The 26,354-nt window shown below is 42.8% G+C and overlaps 1 protein-coding gene across 3 annotated transcripts in view; it reads right to left on the bottom strand.

Annotated features, from left to right (window-relative positions):
- SHC4 (SHC adaptor protein 4) overlaps nt 1-26,354 on the bottom strand; it is a 56,765-nt gene that overhangs the window by 11,688 nt on the left and 18,723 nt on the right. For all 3 annotated transcript variants that reach the window (XM_080980387.1, XM_080980385.1, XM_080980386.1), the window contains 5 exons: nt 24,457-24,527; nt 8,068-8,131; nt 3,497-3,616; nt 2,844-2,897; nt 2,108-2,159 (listed from right to left, as the gene is read on the bottom strand). In XM_080980387.1, coding sequence (XP_080836513.1) covers nt 2,108-2,159; nt 2,844-2,897; nt 3,497-3,616; nt 8,068-8,131; nt 24,457-24,527 — 361 coding nt within the window. The remainder of the gene's footprint in view (nt 1-2,107; nt 2,160-2,843; nt 2,898-3,496; nt 3,617-8,067; nt 8,132-24,456; nt 24,528-26,354) is intronic.

Raw genomic sequence — 26,354 nt, 5'->3', positions numbered from 1 at the left:
CTGACTGTTCTGGCCAGAGCACTGTGTTCCATCCATCACCTCCACATCGGCATCGTAACCATGGCTTCACTTGTGCCTCTACCGCCGTTTGCGCCAGCCTCTGAATCATGGGACTCCTACCTCGCCCAGTTCGACATCAAAGCTAATAGTGATTGATGGCCTTATCTTCCATGAATTTGTCTAATTTTCTTTTAAAACCATCCAAAACACTCAAACTTTCTTCCTGGGGGGAAGTCATTCCATCCCTTTGATCATTTTGGTTGCCCTTCTCTGAACCCTTTCCAACTCTACAATATCAGTTTTTGATGTGAAGTGATCAGAACTGAACAAAATATTCCAAATGCAGTAACACCACAGATCTATATAACAACATTATGGTATTGACTAGCCACATTTCCCCATCTTAGCCATCAGATGGCACTTTGAGACCACTCTGATAGGAAAGCTATCAAAGAATAAAGCCAACTATCTCTTCCTGGGTGTTTTTAACTTTCCCTGTCCACTAATGGACCTCGGGATTTCTTCTACAAAGGTAGGAGGAAAAGTTTTCACACAAAAAATCCTATGCACCCTATTTTCCACAAAGGTTCACATATTTGAAAGCCATTGTATGTTGTTGAATAAAAACTTGACTTAACCAAATGATACGTGAAATGTGTGCTTGCATTTCCGTATCTTTAACTAAACCAAAAACAAAACTACAGTGGTACCTCGGGTTAATAATAATAATAATAATAATTTATTATTTATACCCCACCCATCTGGCTGAGTTTCCTAGCCACTCTGGGCGGCTCTCAATCAAGTGTTAAAAACAGTACAGCGTTAAATATTAAAAACTTCCCTGAACAGGGCTGCCTTCGGATGTCTTTTAAAGATAGGATAGCTGCTTAATTCATTCCGGAGGTCCGTACGTAAGCTGAAACTGTTCTTAACCTGAAGCACCACTTTAGCTTATGGGGCCTCCTGCTGCTGCCGCACCGCTGGAGCGCAATTTCTGTTCTCATCCTGAAGCAAAGTTCTTAACCTGAAGCAATATTTCTGGGTTAGCAGAGTCTAACCTGAAGCGTATGTAACCCGAGGTACCACTGTAATCTGCCCCAGGAGGGCCTGGTCCAGACTGGAACTGCAGTGTGGGGAGTGGGGGTTAACTCTCCCCACCCCACATTTAGCTAGTTAAAATTGCCTCAACTGCTATTTGCCCTAGGGTGGAAGGCAGCTTACCTTCTGGGCAAATAGAACCTGGCAGGCAAGGAAGGATTTTCATCAGGAAAACCAGTAAGCAGTGTAAACAGTTAACAACATGTTGCCCAAGATGGGCTACAGACCACAACTCCTCTTCCCTCACCTCCCCAGCCACTTCCCTGTTGCCTCACAATTGCATGCTCTTGACGTAGTGGCAGCATGGGCATGCCTTGCCTGGTTCTGAGGAAGGGGTCTTTCCTCATCACCAGGCATCATGGGTGAGGTTGCCCAAAGAGTCCTGCCGTTTGCCACAACAGTGTTAAATTACTGTTTAAAGTTATCACAAAACTTTAAAGTCACTGGTTACCCCAAAATAGCATGTCTTTATTATATACTGGGAAGCGGGTGGCACTGTGGTCTAAACCACTGAGCCTCTTGGGCTTGCTGATCGGAAGGTCAACGGTTTGAATCCCCGCAATGGGGTGAGCTCCCGTTGCTCTGCCCCAGCTCCTGCCAACCTTGTAGTTTGAAAGCACGCCAGTGCAAGTAGATAAATAGGTACAGCTGCGGCGGGAAGGTAAATGGCGTTTCTGTGTGCTCTGTGCGCTCTGGTTTCATGGTGTCCCATTGCACTTGAAGTGGTTTAGTCATGCTGGCCACATGACCCGGAAAGCTGTCTGTGGACAAACACCGGCTCCCTTGGCCTGAAAGAGATGAGCGCTGCACCCCATAGTCGCCTTTGACTGGACTTAACCGTCCAGAGGTCCTTTAACTTTTTATTATGTATCATTTCAATTCTAGCATTTGTATCTGCCTCTCTCTCCAAAGTATGGTCGTCTCATGGCAACATTTTGAAGTACATGGAACATGAGTGGAAATTATTATTTTTTATATGTGCAGCATTACTGGAAATGATTGCACCTACCTCTTTGATTAACGGGGTCTTTAGCAACATAGGCGACATAGTCTGTTGTATCCTAAAACACACGAAGCCAAAAAGGAAAGAAATTTTATTTAATGAGCTTAAGCCACTACAATGCAGTCATTCTATTTTACAGCAGACTCCTACCCCCCACCCCACTTTACAAGAAAGCAAGCAGGGATACTTAAGGACACTTCCAGACTGTTGCTGTTTTCGGGCAGGATTCAATACAGACAAAAATCAGGTTGCACAATTATAGTTGGTCAGGAGGCCTTGCTCAACAAACCTATTTCTTCAAGAAATTAGGCTTTTTGCAATAACATAGGTGAAGGGGAAATGCACTGGCAAGTGGAGGATAACATTTGCTTTGATGCAGCATCATCTAACGTCCCAGCAAAAAAAAATCAGAATAAACACTCATTAAATAGCCAACATAGTCTAATCTCCTCACAAACAAATCAGGATGAATGAATAAACAAGTCATCTGGAAATGGCCTAAAACAGAGTGACAACAAAGTATTATGTTTTAAATAGTCAAGGAAAAGCAAACTACAAGCTTTTCCATATGAAACAAATCCCTCAGTTATCATTTAAAATTAGCCTTTTCTCCTAATCAGAAACACAGAAGAGTCAGAAAGACAGGGAACAATTTAACTTGGAAATGAGTCACATATGAAATGAGACAACTGACAGACAGTGTGTTATAACAGGTTCTTGAAGTTCAGAAGTTTGTACTTACAGGATCACCTCCAGAAGCAAATGAAATGGACTGCATGTGGTGATTCGCAATAATCTGGAAAAAAACCACAACAACATCATTGTCGTCATCTGTTTATTGGTATGCCACTTTCCCACAAAATGGTGTCCCAAGTGGCTCACAATCTCAAATGAACAACAGTAAGTATAACAATTCAAAGAAGGGATTAGGAGCAATTAAAAACAATTAACTATGCTAAGGTGCTACGCAGCTAGAAAACACCAGTGAGTTACATTGTAGAGAAAGAACAAAGAAGCCATCTACAGTCGTTTTAGTTAATACACATTTAGGCTTAGTTACAGGCTAAGTTACATTGGCTGTATGCACACCATACATTTAAAACCACATGCCTCCCCCTCAGAAAAATCTTGGAAACTGTGGTTTGTTATTGGTGCTGGGAATTGTAGTACGACTGGGGGCTAAGCAACATTAGGCTAGTTTCAACCACACAAAAGCATCGGCCTTCCAACCAGTAATTCAGAGGCATGATTATAGCTCAAGGGCAAATTCCAGCTAGGTGAAAACATTCAAGGAGGGCATGAAAAAGGAGGGCTGTTTGCAGAGGGGATGTGGCCCATGAATATATTGAGGCCTGGAAATTCCCCACCCTGATGTAAAATAATGTGCCAGCTTACCTTCTGCGTCTCAATATTCAGTAGAGTGAGGCTGGTTGTTGAGATGGTCAGTTTTGTATTCATGCCAGAAAACTGAAGGTTACTTTTACCAAGCACTGGAGATAAAAATTTAGCTGGAGGCTAAAAAGACAACAAAACGCCTATCCGTTAGTCTTCACATTTCACTCGTAACCAAGGAGAAATGAAATGAGTTAATTATTACAAGGTATTTATTATAACACCAGGACCCTTGGGAGAGGCAAGACATACCATTAAAGCAGTGATGGCCAAACTTGGACCTCCAGCTGTTTTGGGACTACAATTCCCATCATCCCTGACCACTGGTCCTGTTAGCTAGGGATGATGGGAGTTGTAGTCCCAAAACAGCTGGAAGGCCAAGTTTGGCCACCACTGCATTAAAGGAGCAACTGAGGGAACTTACAAGGATCCGAACTAGCATGAAAGAAGCCATGAAGGTGGTAGCAAGTAGCAACTATGCTGTTTATGGTACATGGAAAGGGGGACTTTAGGTACTTAAAATGTTGTGATTCCTGTGTAGCAAAAATAGAATTTCTAGCCATCTGTAACATATGTAAGGGCTCAATGGGACCCAGGGACAAACTGGAAAGGCACAACAATATGGAAGGAATTGTGGCCCACTCCCTACAAAGCCAAACGCAATCTGTGTAGTGCTGGCATATTCAACTGCACTAGAGGCTACTGAGGCCAGCTCAACAGATGAAGGAAAGGTCAAGATGCAAATATAAAGATGAAACAAATTAGAGTTCTGCCCTTCCTTGACAACAGAGGGGGGGAAACCTCTAGATGTTTTGTTGGACTACAACTTCCATCATTGCTGACCATTGGCTATGCTGGCTGGGGCTGATGGGAGCTGTAGTCCTACAATATCTGGAGGGCGACAGATTCTCCACACTTACTTTAGAAGTAGCCGAGCTACAAATACTACTGGGGTGTTTGTGAAAGATGGAAGAGGTGATTGCCATAGTGTTGGAGGAGAGAGCTGAGGATGACTTCTTTTGGGGGCCCAAACTACCTGGGGAGGTCTGGATAGCTGAGCAAACAAACCTCTTCCATCTGCAATCAGGACACATGGGATAGCCAAAGTGGTCCAGTCCCAATGTAGTTGTCATTGATATTTCTAGTATTAACATTGAATTTAGTTGCCAGTGGCATGTAGGGGAAGAAACTCAGGCTGTGTGTTATTCTCCTTTTTTTCTCCCCTCTACAGGGATGCCTGGCATAAAATGCTGGAGAAATATTTCAGCATTGCTAGTGGCTGCTTATCAAATAACAGGCACTTTAAAGTAAATGCAAACTCTGTTGTTCAAGACGGTTTACCTTCATTGTGGCTGTTCCTTGATTAACCTATCTCATTAGAAGCACAGATATGTTTGTATAGTTACAGCCATTGTTACACAATATTTTAGTGTTTAATCGCTTGTAAAATAAATAAACAAATATAAAGAAAATGGCCCTTTCTCTCTAGGTTTGTATGCAGCATGGCATATAAAACAATACGTCTTTCACTGATAGCAACTATTCCTATTTGCTAGAATGTACACATCCACTTGCCCAAGAGGGAGCTGAATTGGCTAGGAAAAGAATAAGCCACAGAGGCAGTGAGAGATTTTACTTTCTTGGGTTCCATGATCACTGCAGATGGTGACAGCAGTCACGAAATTAAAAGACGCCTGCTCCTTGGGAGAAAGGCGATGGCAAACCTAGACAGCATTTTAAAAAGCAGAGACATCACCTTGCCGACAAAGGTCCGTATAGTTAAAGCTATGGTTTTCCCAGTAGTGATGTATGGAAGTGAGAGCTGGACCAAAAAGAAGGCTGATCGCCGAAGAATTTATGCTTTTGATTTATGGTGCTGGAGGAGACTCTTGAGAGTCCTATGGACTGCAAGAAGATCAAACCTATCCATTCTGAAGGAAATCAGCCCTGAGTGCTCACTGGAAGGACAGATCCTGAAGCTGAGGCTCCAATACTTTGGCCACCTCATGAGAAGAGAAGACACCCTGGAAAAGACCCTGATGTTGGGAAAGATGGAGGGCACAAGGAGAAGGGGACGACAGAGGACGAGATGGTTGGACAGTGTTCTCAAAGCTACCAGCATGAGTTTGACCAAACTGCAGGAGGCAGTGGAAGACAGGAGTGCCTGGTGTGCTCTGGTCCATGGAGTCACAAAGAATCGGACACGACTAAACGACTAAACAACAAGAAGTTTCTGAAAGCAGCAGAAACACGCCTTTGGGTGTATTGCTGTTGCTTTAGAAATGCTGCTGCTTTGGACTTCCGGGTTAGCGCGATCGGCGAATGGCGGAGTTCCTCCGACCGGAGGAACTAGCTCCGTGAAAACTGGGTCTTCCCACCGCGGCGAAGGCGGGGACCCGCTAGAAATCCCAGGCGGAGGAAGCCTGGGAACGTGGGGTTCGGCAGGGCACCAGGAGCGCCCCCCCTACTCACCGGGAACCCCTTTTCGGGGCGCCGGAGCGAAGTGGGGTGAGTGGCGCGGTGCTGCGAACTGATTGCTACTTTCACGGAGTGAAGCCGCACAGCCATTGCCGGAGAGCGCTGACTTTTTCCTGTGGACAATTGGATTTAAAACAAGTACCCGTGAGTAGAAACGGAAAATTGGATCAAGAAATATCTTAATTTGGCATCGAAGCGGGAAGGTTCAAAACAGGAAGTCCGCCTTCCGCTTTTTGTATATAGACTAAAGCAAAAACCTCGTAAGCTAAATCCAGGAAAGTCGTTAAAAAAGTCTTAATTTCCTTCATTTATAATTATTGAAACCCCCTTGGAAGCAGGAGAAAAGGGGGGGGACTTTGTTTAACCCCTGCAGGAGAGGGAGTGAAGAAAGATAAGTTTCCACCGTCTCTAACCTGGGAACGGGGTGTCAGAGACAGAAATAGTCGGAGAGGTTCATTGACTGTGAATGGAATACTTTGACAGATAGCTAAAGAAGAGAAATAAACTGATTCCAATGTTGCCTTTTGCATTCCAATGAAACAAAATATCTGAAAAATGAAAGTAATTTTCCTTTGCTGGACTTGCCTTAAAAAAATGGATACAAATAGAAATTGTCTCCTCTAGAGGGAGCCTGTTAAATTGTTGCTACAGTCTACTTGAGGACCCAACAGCTGTCAGATTAAGATCGTGGGAACAGACTTTTCTGACCTTGACTAAATATGAGCTGGAAGGAAGTCTGGGTGCTTGCTTTATGCAAGACAAGTGCCTTGCTGGAACAGATGCACGAAAAGATGGATTTGATGAATGAGAAAATGGACTTGATGACTGTTGTGGTTAATAACTGTGGACAAACAGGGAACATTGATACAGAAACCATTCAAGGACCAACCCATGAACCTGTATTGACTGGGCAAGTGCAGAAGATAATGGAGGAGGATGCGGTCGCACCTCAAATAATACAAATGGAGAGACCCGAGGCCCTACAGGAGCATAAGCTGCTGTCATTGAAAATTGAAGTTGGAGTGGGCCAGGGGGAGCCTGGAGCTGAGGAAGTTCTTAACTTTGGAGAGACTTTGAAATATCCTTTTAAATACCTTTTGGATTACACTGATGACTGTGGGGAGTGGGACTGTGGGGAATGGGTGGCTTTGATGAAGGGAGATGGAGACAATTTTGGATTGGAATCCCCCAGAGATCTGCTCCCCAACGAGAAAGGGAAGAAATTAAGAAAGAGACCAACAAAAGACAAGGAAAAGGGCAAGTATAAACAAGAAGAAGAAGATTTGCAGAAGGGGCATGGAAGAGACTTAAGGGCCTCGGACATAAGACTTCCAGGTTGATGGACTAGATGGAATGGACAGTAAGGACTGACACGACCCGAGACCAGGAAGAAGAGACGCTGGATGAAGATTGGAAGAAAATTTATAAAGGAAATTTTTTTATTTGGGGAATTAGCCTAAAATGAATGAATATTGGGGAAAATATTGGAATGAAACTATATGACTCTTGCAGAAATGACATCAGGAGTTATGGATAACTGAGTACTAAGTTTTAAGCCTTAAGGCATTTCATGGTAAGACAAGGTTAAATAAATTAAGGTAATTAGAATAATAGAATATGGGGAAAGATGGAAAGGATCTGTTGAGTCAATTAATAGGTTAAATTGATAAGATAAATTATTTAATAAAAATTGAGAAAGATGGAAAGAATTTGCTGAAATAACGAACTAAACTAGAATACAAAAAGGGAGGTATGAGGAGGTCAACGAAACAAGCAAATAGAAGTTGGAGATATGTGATTCGGGATTTGTGTCTTTTTTATTTCCTTTTTTGTTGTATTGTTATATTGGTTTTTATGTTTTTACGCTTTTTTTGCTTTTTTTCTCTTTTTCTTTTTTTTCCTTTTATGCATTGCAGTTGTTTTTTATTCCTTTTCTTTTTCTGTAATTCTGAAATTATTAATAAATATTATTTTTTAAAAAATAGAAATTCTGCTGCTTTGGGATTAGCCTGTGTCTGATTGCTCGATGCCTGCTTAAATATATTAAAACAAGCAAATACTAGTAAATGGTAAATTTCCAGGAGTTTCATATTTACCTTCCTCTTTTTTATGCCTCCTTGCGTTCCTGGTACAGCTTCACACAGCCGACTTATTGCTTCCCTTTGAGAAAGAACAAATAGCACAGACAGTTGATGATTGAGCAATGTGGTTTATTTATGCAGCCTTAGCTTCAGCTTCAGATAGTGAATACTTATTTTCAACATTTACCGTATTTTTCGCCCTATAGGATGCACATTTTCCCCTCCAAAAATGAAGGGGAAATGTGTGTGCATCCTATGGGGCGAATGCAGGCTTTCGCTGAAGCCTGGAGAGCAAGAGGCGTCGGTGCGCACCGACCCCTCTCGCTCTCCAGGCTTCAGGAAGCTATCCGCAAGCCTTGCGCGCCCAGCGGGAGTTCCCACGGGCTCGCAAGGCTTGCGGGCAGCAGCCTGCAGCCCAAAGCACGGGGCGCCCTCCGGAGGACGCCCCGTGCTTCGCGCAAGTGTCCGCAAGCCTTGCGCACTCGGGGGGAGTTCCCGCAGTCTCGCAAGGCTTGCGGGCGGCAGCCGGCAGCCCAGAGCACGGGGCGCCCTCCAGAGGACACCCCGTGCTTCGCGCAGGTGTCCGCAAGCCTTGCGCGCCCGGGGGTAGTTCCCGCGGTCTCGCAAGGCTTGCAGGCGGCAGCCCGGAGCACGGGGCGCCCTCCAGAGGACGCCCCGTGCTTCGCGCAGGTTTCCGCAAGCCTTGCGAGCCCGGTGGGAGTTGCCGCCGGGCTCGCAAGGCTTGCGGATAGCAGCCTGTTCTGGGGGCTGGGGGGGAAATAAAATTTTTTTATTCATTTCCCCCCCCCAAAAATGAGGTGCGTCCTATGGGCCAGTGCGCCCTACAGGGCGAAAAATACAGTAAGTCCCCTTTTTTTGGTTTCAGCACAACCACCTTCCAGAAAATAACTGTTAGTAACTTACAATGGTATGGCCGGCCGGCCGGCCTTTAAGCGAGTGGGACATTTGTCCCAAGTGCCAGTGCTAAAGAAACTAGTTGCTGCAGCCATTGAGCTTGCCCCCTGCCTCTTGCAAGCAACCAGGGGCTGCAGTAGGGGGTAAGGAAACAAGGAAGACAGCTGGTCCAAGACATGTGAAGAAACGTTAAAACAAATTCCTCCACTCCACTTTGCGAACTTTATCCTCTCCCAAACTGGTTGCGTTTTTGTAGTGATACAGCGTGGTGTTAAAGCAGTTGTGTGTTTACTTTGTATTCTGTCTCTGCTTATCATATAAAAATCAAAGCTACATAGCTCTACCTTTGTTGTAATTCTGGGGATTTCACTCCTTGTTAGAAACGTCTCTGAGTTTTTTTTTCTGCAGCATATACAGTTTATGAAAAAATAAATACATAAATGTATGACTTGTAGCAACAGCCACCCACCCAAAGAAAGGGTTAAGAATCCATTTCCTTACTCCTGGAATACTTTGTCTAGTTCTGGGCACCATAATTTAAGAAGGATATTGACAAGCTGGAATGTATGCAGAGGAGGGTGACCAAGATAACCAAGGGTTAGGAGACCAAGCCTTATGAGGAATGGTTGAAGGACCTGGGTAAGTTTAGACTGGTAAAGAGGAGACTGAGAGGAGATATAATAGCCATCTTCAAATATCTGAAGGGCTGTCATATGGAGGATGGAATAGGCTTGTTTTCTCCTGCTCTGGAGGCTAGGACCCAAACAAATGGATTCAAGTTACAAGAAAGGAGAATTCAACTAAACATCAGGAAGAACTGTCTGACCATAAGAGCTGTTTTGACACTGGAACAGACGCCCACGGGAGGAGCTGAACTTGGAGTTTTTAAGCAGAGGTTGGACGGCCACCTGTCATGTATGCTGTCGTTGAGATTCCTGCATTGCAGGGGGTTGAGGACCTTCCGACTCTACAATTCTATGATTTTATGAAAATACTTCCAGTTTGGAATGGATTTCACCTATATTACTTTTCACAAAGCCATGGTTGTTTAGTAGCAAGCATGGCAGAACTGGATGCAAGATCTCCAGCCTCAAATCATTGTTTAATCAGGCAGCTTGATAGATAGCCTAGAGAACAAACCCCAATCTATCTGTATAACCAACCTTGCAGGGTTGCTGTGAAGATTTTGAAAGTGTGATTGATTTCAAACTGCCTTAAACATTTGTTGGCAAGGCAGGGTTGAAATGGGAGAGGGGGACACCCAAAACTTCTAATAAGATTTCCTTTCCAACCCAATTTAAGTGAATGTCTCTTTTAAAGATTCTGTGTCCAGATGGGGGAAGGGAGGGGAGGGAAGCAGATGGCTAATAAAGCACTTGCACGCTTAATGACCTACATCAAAGACAGACAAATTACACACCATATAGTCAAATGACAAGCTGCATTCCCCTTCCTGATGCCGCCATGGTTCAACAACGGAACCACTGATATAAGATCAGTCAGAATCTCTGTTTTGGCATGCAATGTACCATTTAATTATCCTCATTACAGTTATGCAAGGAGAAAGGAGTTAGCCTTGCCAAAGGCCACTGACTCCATGAATCCAAAGGGTGAGTGTTTGAGTGGAATAGCTTTTCTTGCAATCCAGCTTGGGATATCTTGGTAGATCTCTGAGTAGATCAGGGGTGCCCAAACTTTTTTCAAAAAGGACTGGATTTGATGAAGTGAACATGAGTGTTGACCTTTTTTTAGGATTGCAGTTGTTGAGTTTGGATTGGAGTTGTTGAGCTTTTTTGGCTTTTGGGAGGATTATTCCAAAGTTGTTGAGCTTTTTTTAGGATTGAAGTTATAGAGCTTTTGGGGGGGATTTAGCCACAGGAAATAAACTGCCACAGGGGCCATATTAAACCTACCAGAGGGCCGAATTAGGCCCCCGAAGCAGACTTTGGACATGCCTGCAGTAGATCAGAAAGTGTTTTTGACTCCTAATTGCCTAACAACTGAAAGACTTCCCCACTGCTACCCTAAATGAGACTACTAAAACAAAGACACGTTTAGCGACCAGGAATGTTTTGGGGTTTTTTTTTATCCTGGTCTGGCTGAGCAGTTACCATTATGCAACCTGTAGGAGGAATCTGCTAAACTCAGAGTCAGAAGTGGACACGCACCTGATTTAATCCAGGCGTGATCATGACCCAGATCAGATTACGGATCCACTTTGTAATCCAGTTGTGTGGATTCCTTTATGAGACAGCCCTCCCTCTGTTAATCTAAAATATTATGTTTAAATGTTTTAAAAATAGGTTATTCGGCCACCTGTAGTAGCTAGCACATGGGACTCCTTGACACTGCACACCTGGGATGAAAATACAGCAAGTCCCCCTGGGAGTAATGGGACTTGATGACTTTCCATTTCCCTTACAAGGGATTGTACAGTGGTGCCTCGCAAGACGAAATTAATCCGTTCCGCGAGTCTCTTCGTCTTGCGGTTTTTTCGTCTTGCGAAGCACGGCTATTAGCGGCTTAGCGGCTATTAACGGCTTAGCGGCTATTAACAGCTTAGCGGCTTTAAGAAAAAGGAAACACACTCGCAAGAACTCGCAAGACATTTCGTCTTGCGAAGCAAGCCCATAGGGAAATTCGTCTTGCGGAACGACTCAAAAAACGGAAAACTCTTTCGTCTTGCGAGTTTTTCGTCTTGCGAGGCATTCGTCTTGCGGGGCACCACTGTAGCTGGCGGGGGGCGGGACACACACGACCCATACACAATCCCCACCCCGAGAGGAAGGAAATGTCAATAAGTCGTTGGTAGCGGAACTTGCTTTATTTTCATTCAAGGCATGAGGCAGCAAGGAGCCCTGTCTGCTAGCTGCCCAAGGCTGTGGTTGGTGGATTATCTCTGCTTCAATGGATTTGTCCATTCCTAAATTGACACACAGCTCCAAGGCAGTGGAAGTGATAAACTGGTGGCATGTGAGTGTTAACAAGATAGTGGTACTCCTTGATCCATCACTTTTCCTGAATACTTAGCTGGCAGCAGTTGCTAAAGGTAAAGGGACCCCTGACCATTAGGTCCAGTCGTGTCCAACTCTGGGGTTGCGGCGCTCATCTCGCTTTATTGGCCGAGGGAGCCGGCATACAGCTTCCGGGTCATGTGGCCAGCATGACTAAGCCGCTTCTGGCGAACCAGAGCAGCGCACGGAAACGCTGTTTACCTTCCCACCGGAGTGGTACCTATTTATCTACTTGCACTTTGAGGTGCTTTTGAACTGCTAGGTTGGCAGGAGCAGGGACCAAGCAACGGGAGCTCACCCCGTCGCGGGGATTCAAACCGCTGACCTTCTGATCGGCAAGTCCTAGGCTCTGTGGTTTAACCCACAGCGCCACCCGCGTCCCCGCAGCAGTTGCTAGGATGACTTTTTTATAAGTTTCTGTAGAAATGCTAGCTGAAGACGTACCTGGAGAAGGCAGGTGTGGTTTGTCATCCATGCTTCTGTGACACCCTGTGCCCTAGACTGGTATGCCTTTGAATACAGTCCAGAAGCGTCAACTGATCCAAATGCAGCAGCAAGACTTTTATCTGGCTTTCACAGGTTAGCGCATAACTCCGATGTTATGTTCATTAGTTACTTTAGCTTCCTGTATGCTTCTGGGCTGTTCAAAGTGCTGACTCTAGCTAAGGGGTCAGCAAACCTTTTCAGCAGGGGGCCGGTCCACTGTCCCTCAGACCATGTGGAGGGCCAGACTACATTTTTTTGGGGGGGGGGGGAGAATGAACAAATTCCTATGCCCCACAAATAACCCAGAGATGCATTTTAAATAAAAGCACACATTCTACTCATGTAAAAACACCAGGCAGGCCCCACATATAACCCAGAGATGCATTTTAAATAAAAGGACACATTCTACTCATGTAAAAACACGCTGATTCCCGGACCGTTCGCGGGCCGGATTTAGAAGGCAATTGGGCTGGATCCAGCCCCTAGTTTGCCTACCCATGCTCTAGCCTTTAAAGCCCTCAGCAGCTCGGAATAGGTAACCTAGAGGACTACTTGTTCCCATACAGGTTTGTCCGGGAATTAGGATAAATCTCAGAGGCCTAGCTCTTTTTGCCATCTCAGGAGATTTGGCATAGAATCATAGAGTTGTAGAGCTGGAAGGGGCCTCAAGGGTCATCTAGTCCAACCCCTTGCTTGTGAACACAAGAAACAGAAGACTCAGGTATACAACTGCAAATAAAACGTTTTAAGTGCAATATACAAGATGACACAAGATGGTGATGGTGAGCCTTATGGAAAATTCAATGTATTTTTTAAAAGGCTTTTTAAAAAAATACAGCATGAAAGCTTTTTTCTTATATTCATCCAGCTTTTCCTTAATTTCCTTCTTTAATTTGTTAAAATTCTGTTGTTCTAAATTTCTTGTTATATTTATTCCCAAGTACTTTATTATATTTCTTAATTTTATGTCTATTCTTATGTACTTAAAAAAAATTCGTTTTTCATTATTGTAGTTAAATATCATCATCTCTGACTTGGACCAATTAATTTGCAACCCTGTTATTTCTCCAATTATTTTCAAATGTGCCTCTAACACCTGCATATTTTCCAATGGATTTTCAATTGTTAGCAAGGTGTCATCTGCAAATAAGCTCATTTTCTCTTTTCCTTTATTGCTTATTCCTTTTATATTTCCATCTTCTCTAATTACATTGGCCAGAGTTTCAATGACCAATACAAATAAAATTGGGGAAAGGGGTTTTTATATTTGTGTAGATTCCACCAGAGCATTCTTGGTGATGCTATCACAACATTGTACTGTCCTCCAAAATGATATTCATCAGGCTCCCTCACTGTCTTTTACCAGAAATTGAATACACTTTTATTTCAGTGGACTTTCATAATGTTTGGCTCTATTGTTGCTTGTAGCAGATTTATTATGTAACAACTTTTAACTTTGCTGCTGCTGCTATGTTTGTGTTTTTCTTTGCTTTAAGAGCTGATTGTATTTTGATATTGCTCTTAAAAACTGTTTTACTTGCATTTTTTATTGATTGTATAGTATGATTTTATGGTTATGTTCCGTATGCCATTCTCAGTCCTTGCAGCAGGGCAGCAGCATATAAGTAAATTATTGATTATTATTTTAAATTCATTTCAACTCCCTTCTTGCAAACAATTAATCAGAGAAAAAGTTCTTGCCAAGCTCCTAGCTACTAAATTGGCCTTTATAAGGATGCGGGAACTCCTCTTCCAAGCATATACAAGGGCCCAACAGTGAATAAAACAGACTGGCCTCTTATGTAAGGAAAGCACACTGAGAAGATGAATGAAATGGGGGGGGGGGGAATGAGGGGCAAACTGAAATTTGGCAATAAATGAATGCTCAGCTGCTTTGCCCAAAGACCCTCTGGGTAGAATGAATAAGTCCAAAGCAAATACAATAACAAGGGTTCTCATTCTTGAATGTGAAAAAAATAGCAGGACTTCAGGAACAGCTACCCACTCCAGTAATTTTCCCCCCAGTGGGAGGTCAAAGTTTGTTACCAAGTGGTCCCCATTATTTATATTGTCCAGTGGAAAATGCTTTGCTGAATAGCCCAAAACCTTTACCCCCATGAAGGAATTTTGGCCATCTCAAGAGACCTAACGTAAAGACTGAACCACGAACTAGGCAGTCTTGAGTTCAAATCTTTCCTCTCAGTAAGAAGCCTCTCTTTCTCCTTTCTGTGATACTGAGGTAATACTGGCCTATTTTATAGGCTTTTTATGCCATTTCTAGCTCTTATGGCTTCAGGAACTACAGGCTTAGAAATGTAAGCTATGCACAGTGATATTTCAGAAAGCAGAGGGCTGCCTACATAAGGTTTGCAGAGGACCGAGGCAGTTATAACTAGCAGAAGCCAAGTGATGCAAAAATAAATATAAAATATAAAGGTAAAGGGACCCCTGACCATTAGGTCCAGTCGCGGATGACTCTGGGGTTGCGGCGCTCATCTCACTTTATTGGCCGAGGGAGCCGGCGTACAGCTTCCGGGTCATGTGGCCAGCATGACTAAGCCGCTTCTGGCGAACCAGAGCAGCGCATGGAAACGCCGTTTACCTTCCCGCCGGAGCGGTACCTATTTATCTACTTGCACTTTGACGTGCTTTTGAACTGCTAGGTTGGCAGGAGCAGGGACCGAGCAACAGGAGCTCACTCCGTCGCGGGGATTCGAACTGCCGACCTTCTGATTGGCAAGTCCTAGGCTCTGTGGTTTATGCAAACATGCTTAATTTAGATAGATTGCAGGGTACTGCTTTTCCTGGCATGGAATTTGAGTTGCTTTGGCACCCGTGATCTTAAAAGAAAATCAGAAAATCAGCACAGACACAACCTCTGCTCATCTTTAACCTCCTGGGAGCAGTTCATTCGATCACAATGCAGTGTATACCAGTCATCAGGTAGTGAATCGTAGCACTGCACCAACAGTACCAAAGTATTTGCTTTTTAACATAAAGGCCCACCTAACAATGAGGAAGGTATCTACTAAAGATGCTATGTTAACATTTATGTTGCTTTTTGGATGCCTGGCTGCCAAAGTGTTGTTGTATAAAGAATGGTTAAAAGTACAGGCTAAAGAAATAAAAAAAAGCAACAGAAGTACAATCAAGCCATCCTGCCATCAGCACCCAGGTTCCTTGGGTACTGCCAGGGCCCCTGTGGGTTTCTGGGTTTGCAATGCCATGAAGTGGTACTATGTTAGGGTAGGGTTGCCATATTTCAAAAAATTGAAAATCCAAAGATGTTGCAAAATCGCAAAGAAATTGGATGTTTTTGAGCTATTTCTGAGGGAAATCGGCAAAAACGACACTGCCCGACATCGGCTGCCATATGTCCGGATTTCCCCAGACATTTTGTCGATTTCCACCCAGACATTGCTTGCGGCGGCCGCAGCATTCCATATATGTCCGGAAAATTCTGGATGTATGGCAACCCTACATTAGGGCAGTGTGGAAAATCAAAATGGTAGCTCCTGACCCCAGTCATCCAGCAGTGCCACAAAGTAAGCTAAAAAAGGGCCACTGATATAGATGGTTCCCACCAGAGGGCACTTTGCACAGGGGCCACCTCAAACCCTGAAGCTGTCGCCACAAGCAACGTGATCAAAATGGCAAAGATATGACTATAAAAATGAATAAGAAGCAGCAATCAAGGGATAAAAACAGTAGCTTTGTCTTCATAGAAAGCCTGATAGGAAAGTGTTATGTACTGAGTTGAATAGGATCCAAACTGCAGAGGTGATTGGTCCTAGAACAATAGGATCCAAAACGCAGCAGTCTGATTGGTCCTAGAACAATAGGATTCAGAATGCAGCAGTCTGATTGGTCCTAGAACAATGCAGCAGTATGATTGGTTGGCAGGAACCACCCAATCATTCTCCAGATAGAAGCGAATCCACAACCTGATTGGCTTACAGTAGAATTCCGGAATGAGCCAATCATGTGCAGCCCATTGTGTAAATAATGTATATAAAGCAGATACTTTGACGGGACATTCATTCATTCCTCCTCACCACTATGAGCTGAATAAAGAGCATGAAATCACTTTGCGACTCTGAGTATATTTCAGAAAGGTTAGTTTTCACCATCTATTTTAATATTGTTGTAACTCACCCTGGGACTTTTCAGTGAGAAATCTAACAAACAACTAAACCCACCTGTTAGGGAATGCAGTTCCAACGCATAAGTCCCACCACCACCAAGAAGGCTCTGTCCACATCCTACCGGCCTAATCTCAGAGAATGGCAGAATGTGGAGCAGAGCTTTGTGCAAAGATCTCAGGTGATGTGAAACTCCTGATTGTCTGGAATTCCTTTACTGACACATATGGACTTAGGGCTTGTTGTTTGTTGCCCTTCAGCTTTAAAGAGTGCTGGTTTTCACAAGGAAAGCTCTAGGACCAAAAAATAAAGTAAGAAGTTGAGTGCCCAGACAGACCTATACCTGGAAAGAGTGAGGCAAAAACTACATGTGGATAAGCCCTTCATGAAAAGCACCTGTAAAAAAAAAAAGAAGAGAAACCGCCACTAAATCCCTTTCTATACTTCTCTGTTAAGATATAGCAATGTATCCCATTAATCAGCTAAGGAAACACAGCTTGTCTTTATTACCACTGCTCTATTTTGTCAACTGGTATCACTTTGAGGCAAGAACAATAATATTGCAATTACCAAGGGCAACTCTAACTGTTTTATATTGTTTTCTTTTTGTAATTGCAATACTGTAGACAGACAGACAGACACATACATACATACATACATACATACATACATACATAGAAGCTGATGTGTTGGTTACTTTGGGAAACCTTGAATGTGTACACACACACACACACACACACACACACCCTGTTGTCTCTAGGTCAGGTGGGGGGGATCCTCTTTGAATCATTTATGGATTAGCCTTGAAGCCTTGACACAGTTCTGTTCTGCCCTCCCCCATCTATTTAAATTGTCTATATAGCGTTGGACTGAGCCTGACAATTACACACAGAGGTGGAAATCGCAAAACCAATTTGATTTTATCCAGCATATGAGGAATGTGTTACTTTTATTGCCCTGAAACTGCACGAAAACAGCCATTTCACGCTAAAAGCATCTGAAGCTCTTTTGGGTGTCAAGGAACTCGCCAGCCCCGGAGCCTGCGGTCTTCTAGACCGTCTAGAAAAAAGAATTTTGTTGAGGAGGAGAGGCAATCTTACAACGAACACTGGCCCACTTTGTTTATTGTTTCTGCAAATGAGGCTGGGAGCAAGGAGGTGGGCTGATGTAAGTGAACAAGAATGCTGTTGAAGATTCGATTTTAAGCATCTGAGGCCCTTCCTTCACCCACAGAACAGAAAGGGATTGTATGTATTGACAAAGTGGAAAGGCTAATCATCAAGATAAAATCAGCCTTATCCAGTTAGCCCCACAATTTCAGATGCCTTCTAACCCTAGCGGTTTTGCCTAGCTGCTTTCAAGGTTTAATGTAGCTATCCAACAAGGTATAGATCCCAACTTTGTTATCCCGTAAAGGTCCCAAAACCACTATCATCAAGACAGAACACGAGAGAAACCAAACCAAATGATTTAGTAAAATCATGAACTGTGTACTAATAAAAGGATGACAGCCAGATCAAGTGCATGCTAACTTTTAAATCTTATTTTGGTTTGCAAATTCTATTATAAAAACAACACAATACAAAACATAGAACCAAGGGTTGTTGCTTACAAGTGTTTTGTTCCCAAAGATCTGTCCCAAACAGGAATACATTGGATATTCTCTTCCCCCTGAGACTAGCCGGAAAGGATTAGTGCCCTATGTCCAAGCATGTAATCCAAACAAATTGACCCGGGAGTAAAGCCCATTGAACTCAATGGTGCTCACTTCCGGGAATACAGAATTGCACTGCAATGAACACATACTGAATTGTATGTGGTTTTGTGACACTTGTAAAAAATACTGGTGTATATTATACTAGGCCTAGGGCAGGCATAGGCAAACTCAGCCCTCCAGATGTTTTGGGACTACAACTCCCATCATCCCTAGCTAACAGGACCAGTGGTCAGGGATGATGGGAATTGTAGTCTCAAAACATCTGGAGGGCCAAGTCTGCCTATGCCTGACTTAGAGTATCCACAGCAGGTATTAAAATGTAGAAGTGCCACAGGTTGCAATGATAGTCTGTGCGTTAAGTCCTATGCAGCTGTTCAAGCTATGTGCATGAAATATACATGTAACAGAAAGAAAGAGAATTGGCATTGTAGTGGCAGGCCCCCTCCTCAAGCAAAAGATGATCAGGTTAACATCTACGTAGAGTTTATGCACACACTGACTCTCTTGACTCCACCATTGTGTGTAGACAGCCCTTCTTACATGCAGTTGTATACAAGTGAGACTTGCAATAGTACGTTACAGTGCTTCTGCTCAGGATTCCAGGCACCCAGCCTTGCCCTGTTCCAGGATACTCCATACCCCCCAATTGCAAGCGTCTAGGTGTAACGCGGGGGACGCGGGTGGCGCTGTGGGTTAAACCACAGAGCCTAGGACTTGTCGATCAGAAGGTCGGCTGTTCGAATCCCCACAACGGGGTGAGCTCCCATTGCTTGGTCCCTGTTCCTGCCAACCTAGCAGTTCGAAAGCACGTCAAAGTGCAAGTAGATAAATAGGTACCACTCTGGCAGGAAGGTAAACGGCGTTTCCATGCACTGCTCTGGTTCGCCAGAAGCGGCTTAGTCATGCTGGCCACATGACCCAAAAGCTGTACGCCGGCTCCCTCAGCCAATAAAGCGAGATGAGCGCCACAACCCCAGAGTCAGTTACGACTGGACCTAATGGTCAGGGGTCCCTTTACCTTTACGTGTAAATATGTTAATAAACCATACTTCTTAAAGACGCTAGCCACTGCTGTGCCTTATCTTCCCAACAGAAGCACAACCCTGGGTAAACACCTGGAACCCCTGGAACCTCACACCGCTCATGGAGATTGGGGTGGTGTGTAAGAATATATACTACAACACAGAGAAGTTTAAAAATTATTTAGGAGTGTTCCAATGTGTAAGCGGCAACTGAATGTTTACTTTCACTTCTTTTTGCTTTCCAGAATGAGATAGAGCTTGCTTCTTACTACTGTATGGTAGAAAGCAAATGTGAAATGTTTATTTAAGTGTTGGGTATGCAATCCTTTTTTGTTGTTGTTGCTGCAAACTTAACGATATGCATAAGTTAATTGCAACAGCAAAAAGCTTCCGACTCCCAAGTATGAGCAATCCATTAAGGCTGAATGGGAGCTTTAATGACTTAAGCTTGTAACAATTCATTTTCAAAGGCATTGCTTCAGCTTTAATGCAGACGCCTCTTTTAATAACTAGGCACAGTCTTCCACCCATTTCTGCATCTTCTTTATTGATGTTGGAAATGCAATAGAAATCTAGCCCACCCTACCCACTGGATTCTTCTTTCCATTGTTTGTCTCTTGCTGGGACTATGTGTCCTTGGGCACCCGCTCCTATCTGACAAAGGAGATTCCTTGGTTGGAAGCAAGATATACCACTGGCGTGACTAGGAACCCCCGTGAATATTGGATATGTATCCACAAGTGCAGTGGAATGTGCAAACAGGTGTTGCCCCACCTCGTCCTCCTTAATCCAGCATTCCAGACACCAAAATATACGTAATATCTCCTACCAGGTGGTAAGGGATAACCCTGGACACAGGCCTTCTAACAGATGCAACTCTCGCAAGAACATATTAAGCTGCCCTGTACGGAATCAAAACATTGGTTCCTCTAGCTTAAGTATTGTTTACACCAGGTGTTGGGAACCTCTGGGCCTCCAGATATTGCTGAACTACAACTCTCAACAACCCTACCAAGCATCACCCAACCGGATCTACACTGACTTGGCCGCAGCCCTCCAGGATGTCAAAGAGAGAATCTTTCCCAGCCAGACCTGGAGATTCTGGGTATTGAGCCTGGGACTATCCTTTATACAAAGAAGATGCTTGGCTACTAAGTGCTGACCCTTCCCTTTCCTGCCAGGCTGCTGGCCCCTGCACCTAAGTTTGGACACAAGCAAACTGTGTGCTTAAGGCAGCTGAGCCTGCAGGGTTTAGTGCCCTACAGGAAGCACGCGGGGGCCTTCCACTGCTGTGCTATGGCCTCGGTGTGAAATAGCATCCTTTGTCACCGTTGCATGGTTTAAGTTAGGTATGGGTGAATGTCAGTTTCAGTTTCTTATCTTTCTAATCTTAAGTTCCCTATCAGTCTGCAATTCGTTTTAAAGAAGTCTTGCCTCTCTCTTTTTCCTTCCTGATCCTGCTCCCTCATTATTTTGTGTGTATGTTTTCACCCAGACACAATGTTTTCGGTTTCAGAATGAGGGTGGGAAGAAATTCACAGAAAGGTCCAAAGGTCTGCTCCTGGATGTATTGAAGATGAACTTTCTAAAGCAACTGTTTTCAGAGCTTTTGTGGTCTTTTTTATCTTCTTCACAATGATCAGATATATAGGTTAATGACATGTGGTCTGAAAAATGGGAGAGAGAGAAACCTATTCGCCCTCTGCCATCCTCTGAATGATGTCCCTGCTCTGACAATTTCCTACAATTGTGCTGTGTGGCACAAAAGTCAAAATATTAAGAAGCCGTTGCCTCAGAATCCTTCACGCCACTATCAATTTCACCAAGGTTGGGGGTGGGAAGCAAAGAAAAAACTAGAATCTTGAAAGACACACTCCTATCTGACCAGAGTCTAGGAAAGCATGCCTGTTCTCAGAGGAAAGGCATATGAGATTCCCCTCCAACATGTGGAAGTGAAACACAGGAGCAATTAATTCCAATCTTAGATTTAACATAGGAATACCACATCTGTGCTTCTGTACAGCAGAAAATCTGTTTGCAGAGGAAGTTATAGACGTCTCAAGATGACATACAGAACAGTGTAGTTCATGCTTAAATAGCCTTCAGGGAACCATGGGTTGTCTTTATTGCTTCCTGCTCAATGGAGACATTTCATGATATTCATTCGTATGATTGGTGGTGGGCAATATATTAGTGAAATAATATCTAGCCACAGGCTCTTCGCAGCTTTCTAAGCTGAAGCCTGAGACTTTTTAGCCTATTAAACGAAATGCATTCAACACCAACCACTGAACGTCATTTCCCTTCCAATATCACTTTGATAAATAGTAGTGATATAAACAGGGACCATGACACAATAATATGTTCTGCGTGGCAACTTGAGAGACAAAAGGGCAGCCAAACCTATTTTCTAGACTGATTTTTCCCCCCCAGACCATGCATGCAAAAACAGAAGAAAACAGGGCAGTGATTCAAATGGCCTGGTGCCCATTGTAAATGTCAGCCTCTGAAGCCAGTTCTAGTTGCATGCAACCAGGCATCTACGACAACTAGAAGTCTTGGAAGAAGATGTACATCCTCATCTACATCAAAAGGGGCATTCAGTATCTGTTCAGTGGGGTTCATATGAACATCACAATGTGGACACTCAGCTTCATCAGCTACATGTCTAGATGCCTGAACAGATCCCTCTTGGTTAAGGACGAGGTAGAAATTTCCTTCACTTCCCATTTAAGTGAACAGACTTCATCCACACATTCCAAACAATATGGGGACCAAAACACACACACACTTCGAAATCTGCACTCCTTTGAATTTAGCAATGCAGTTCTCCAGTCATGTGAGGTGTACAAAGATGCATGTAACTCGGGTAACGTGTGAATTAAAATGCATATACTGCTGCAAATAACATACAAAAGTGTACTATATTAGTGCACTATATGCTTTGTATAAATGTGCATATTAGGCAAAATTGCATACATATATGTATATTAGGAGTATATTAGGAGAAATTTGCACTAAAATGCTGGTGAATTTTCATGCAGAATTCTAAAAAAAAAGAAAGCAAAATAATGTGGAAATGAGAACTGAATTTAAGATTGGGGAAAATGAAAAACTGAGAAACTGAAACAGACAGATTCTCTCAATTCCTATTCTTGGGATAGTTGTCTAATGTTGACAACAAGTCATTTTCTTCTGATCCACTTGCTTTCCTCCCATCCTGCCCCATCAGTTGCTTGCATTTTTTGTGGAAAAGAACTTTTTTGTGCATCACATATGCAGCAGAGCACAAACATTTGGTGCAGTTTCTGTTCCATCAGATTTCTGGGCATGCCTGAATTCTTTTACACATTCTGTCTGCCACATAACGCCATGTGGTATAACCAGTTACCAGGCTATATACTGGAGATGCATAAAACCTAGGATCAAGACAACAAATAGAGGTGCTGCTTTATTTCCTGATACTTGCTAACTATTGGCAGCCTGAAATTAGCTCCAGAAACAAGCCCCTTCTGCTAAATAAAACATGGAATGTTATTAACATTAATCTAATACATGGCTATGCAGTTTAAGTATGGGGAAGCATTAGATGATTTGGCTGAAGGAGACAATATTTTTGAGTTTTTACTACCCATATAGTGGGATAGATTAGAATCTCTGGTCTAGAGTTGAAAACTCTCATTCTTTCTGATCAATTCTGAATGTTCTGATATGCAGTAGGATGTATGTTCCCGAACTGTGTCTCACTGGAAAAAGAGGTGTTTGCGTTATTATAAGGTTAGGTTTGTGTGTTCAGAAATCATCATTCACAACCTTTGGGGAGCTGATAAGCCCAATGTCACAAAGATTACAGCACAGTTTGGAATCCATCAGATGTACATATGGCATAAAGTTAATGTTGAATTGTCTGAGGGGGGGAAAAAATAGAATTTTGGTACAATCTTCCATGGCATGGCATGAAGCAGAACCATGTAGCCTGTACAGAATATGGCTAAGCATATCAGAAATATGTACAACATAAGTTTATAAATGAGATTTTCAAGATTACCCAAGCTTTGGATCGGCATACTAGCCAGCTATTAATTGTGGTTACCACTGATTCTCTTCCTCTCTTTAAGGGCCAAGCTAGTTGTGATGTTAAGTGCATGGAAGCAATTAAGGGTGCAATTTATTTTATTTTAAAATGTAAATAGCTGATTAAACTCTTTTCCCCCACAGACCACATGAAAGTTTTCCACCAGCCAAGTTGATATTAGTCCCAAGAGGGAGACTCACAATGGTGTCACAGAGGGCTTAAGGGAAAGCAGGGTGTTTTCTATATACTTATGAGACATCTCATAAAACATCTTCTCTAGGTGTAATGCAAATAAGAAGAAAAGAAAAGCATGCTCTGATAAAACCACAATAATCTTGAGATGACCAACATAAAGACCTAAATACAAAATAGGCACAATAAAATAGTGCATACAGTGCAGAACAAAAACAGCTATCATATACGTTCATATATTACAACTATCAACTGTACCACAGGGACTTAAAATTAGATCTTGAGAGGCCCGTGAAAGCAGAAAAATTTGAACCTGGGTGCCAGGCAGGCCTCCCTAGGGAGAGATTCCAGAGCCGGGAGCCACCAACAAAAAGGCCCCCTTTCTCTTTCACTTAGACTTTAGCAACGATTTTTTAAAAGCCAGTTCTCCCACTTTTCCAAAAAGGATTATTGCTTTTCTTACCCTCTTGAAAATTACAGTAGAAATAAGAATGTGCAAGTTCCCACGTGATAATATTTGCACGTAGATGCATTTTTTATTTATTGATGTCTACACTTTGTGAGCTGCCAGGACAGCCCAGGAAGCCAGAAGGGGAATAGGAGGCTAAAGAAAATCGGGTGGTGTGTGGTGTGCTTCTCAGATGCCAGATCTGCTACCCGAGGTGATTACCTCACCTCACATCATGAGGCAGCCGACCCTATGAGCTGCTATTGTAGCCTCAAACAGAACAAAAAGGACTACGTTAAAAAGTCAGTAGAATTTGAAAAACAATCACTTCTACCTGCAAAATAAATGATTCACTATTTAGTAAGCTGCTTCTTTCAAACTTCAACTACTTACCTGGTAACTTGTGTCCGAGTGCCAAAATCCAGAGATCTCATTGACTGCAACACTTCAATACAGCCCATATACTAGAGTAAATATTGAGAGAGAGAGAAATCACAGCTGTTTAAAAATTATCTAGAAAAATAAAGAGAAAGAAGTTCCAATCAGAAAACGTTCAAAAGATATACTCCTTAATTTAAAATGATAGCACAGAAATACATAAACCCATTCCAAAATCTCCCCATTTCTTATTATTTATGGAATTTATATCCAGCCTAGAGCAGCAAACACATTCAAAACAAGACAATAAAAAAGCATTCTAAAAGCAATTAAAACATTCTAAAAACAGTTACAGTTGAAAACATAACCTTATCCAGTGATTTCAGGGTTGCCAAGAGCAGTGTGTTTCAGCCATCAAACGCCTGGGTAAATACAAATGTTTTCTCATTTTTCCTGACTGTCAGAAGTGCATAAAAGTGTGCATAAAAATGCATTTATTGGTGAAAATAACATACAGAAATGCATTATATTAAGGGAAATTGCTTGCAAAAATGTGTACATTAGTCAAAACTGCATACAAAAATGTGTGTGCTAGGAGAAATTCACACTAAAATTGTGATGCATGTTCTTGAGAATTATATCTATCTATTTATCTATCTATGGATAACTGCTGCAGAAACGTGGAAAACTGAATTTATGGATCGTAAATTGAGAAAGGGGGAGAACCAGAATTAGACCTCACCATTCCTAACATTGACTAATGCATACATTTCTGTAGGCAATTTTCCCTAATCTAATGCATATTTGTATGTTATTATTTTCTAATATATTCATTCTTATGCACACTTTCCCCTAATGTATATGCATTTCTGTTTATTAAAAAAGGGTCAGTTGGGAGAACTGTACTGCAAAATCTGGACAGGCGTGAATTCTGAAGGATGGCTGTGTTTCAGTTTCCATATGGATGGAGTCACCTTTAGATGCAAACAGAATCAGTGTTCCCATCCCTAATATGGCATCATATATAATGTAATAACAAAGAAGTTGCAATGCATTTCATATAATACTGCAATTAGCTCCCAAGTCTAAGATGTAGATTTTAAGGGGGGTGGTATTTATGAAGAGGCTTTTCGAATCACACATTTGAAAAATTCCCCTTGAGATCATTTATCCATTGAAGAACATGTGCGATCTATGCTATGAAAGGGAGGCAACATATTTATATGCGTGCTCTGTTTTCTGTTAAGAGCAGAAATCTTGCAAACTGGCAGAGCTGTGCTTCGCCATGCTTGATAAAGCCAAAGATTTGGAGGAGTAGGTGAGTCACAGTTTGAGATCATATGACTGTGAGTAAGATCACGCTGCACACATCTGTGTGGGAAGCTACGCTGAGCAAAAACTGCAAGGTTGGGGTGGGGAGGGTGAGAGAGAGAAGAGAAATCAATACCAGGGGTTTTGCCATAAATTATCCTGAGCAGAGTTAATCTTATCAGCATTTCACAAAAGCCACTTTCACTTAAAAGCTTGAACAGGAATAATACATTAAATACAGGAGCATCTCTTAGGATCTGGGCTTTTAAAAAAAATGTCAATGGGTGACTCCAGCTCCTGGGACTATTAATGGCTGTAGTTTTCAATAGGAACTGAGAAAAATAGGTAGAGCTGGTTTTGGAAGGCAGCAAGGTGGGGCGAACACCAATGGCTCTGAAGAACTCTGAGGGTCTTGGGGGAAATGCCAGAGACACTATGTGACCTTTGCTTTGCTATCAGTCATCATCTGACTGTTGCAGCACAGGGAAAGATGCGAAGCAGGGCCACTCCATTGGCTCTGCTGAGATGCCAGCTCTTTTTGTCTCCTCCTCGGCCGTTCTTATAGGACCTTTGTAAATCTGAGAACTGGTGCTTGAGTTTTC

Source organism: Podarcis pityusensis (genome assembly GCF_964106645.2).
Source record: "Podarcis pityusensis genome assembly, chromosome: 14".
NCBI lineage: Eukaryota > Metazoa > Chordata > Lepidosauria > Squamata > Lacertidae > Podarcis > Podarcis pityusensis.
The sequence above is the reverse complement of the archived record's forward strand: the minus strand, read 5'-3'. Positions and strand labels throughout refer to the sequence as shown.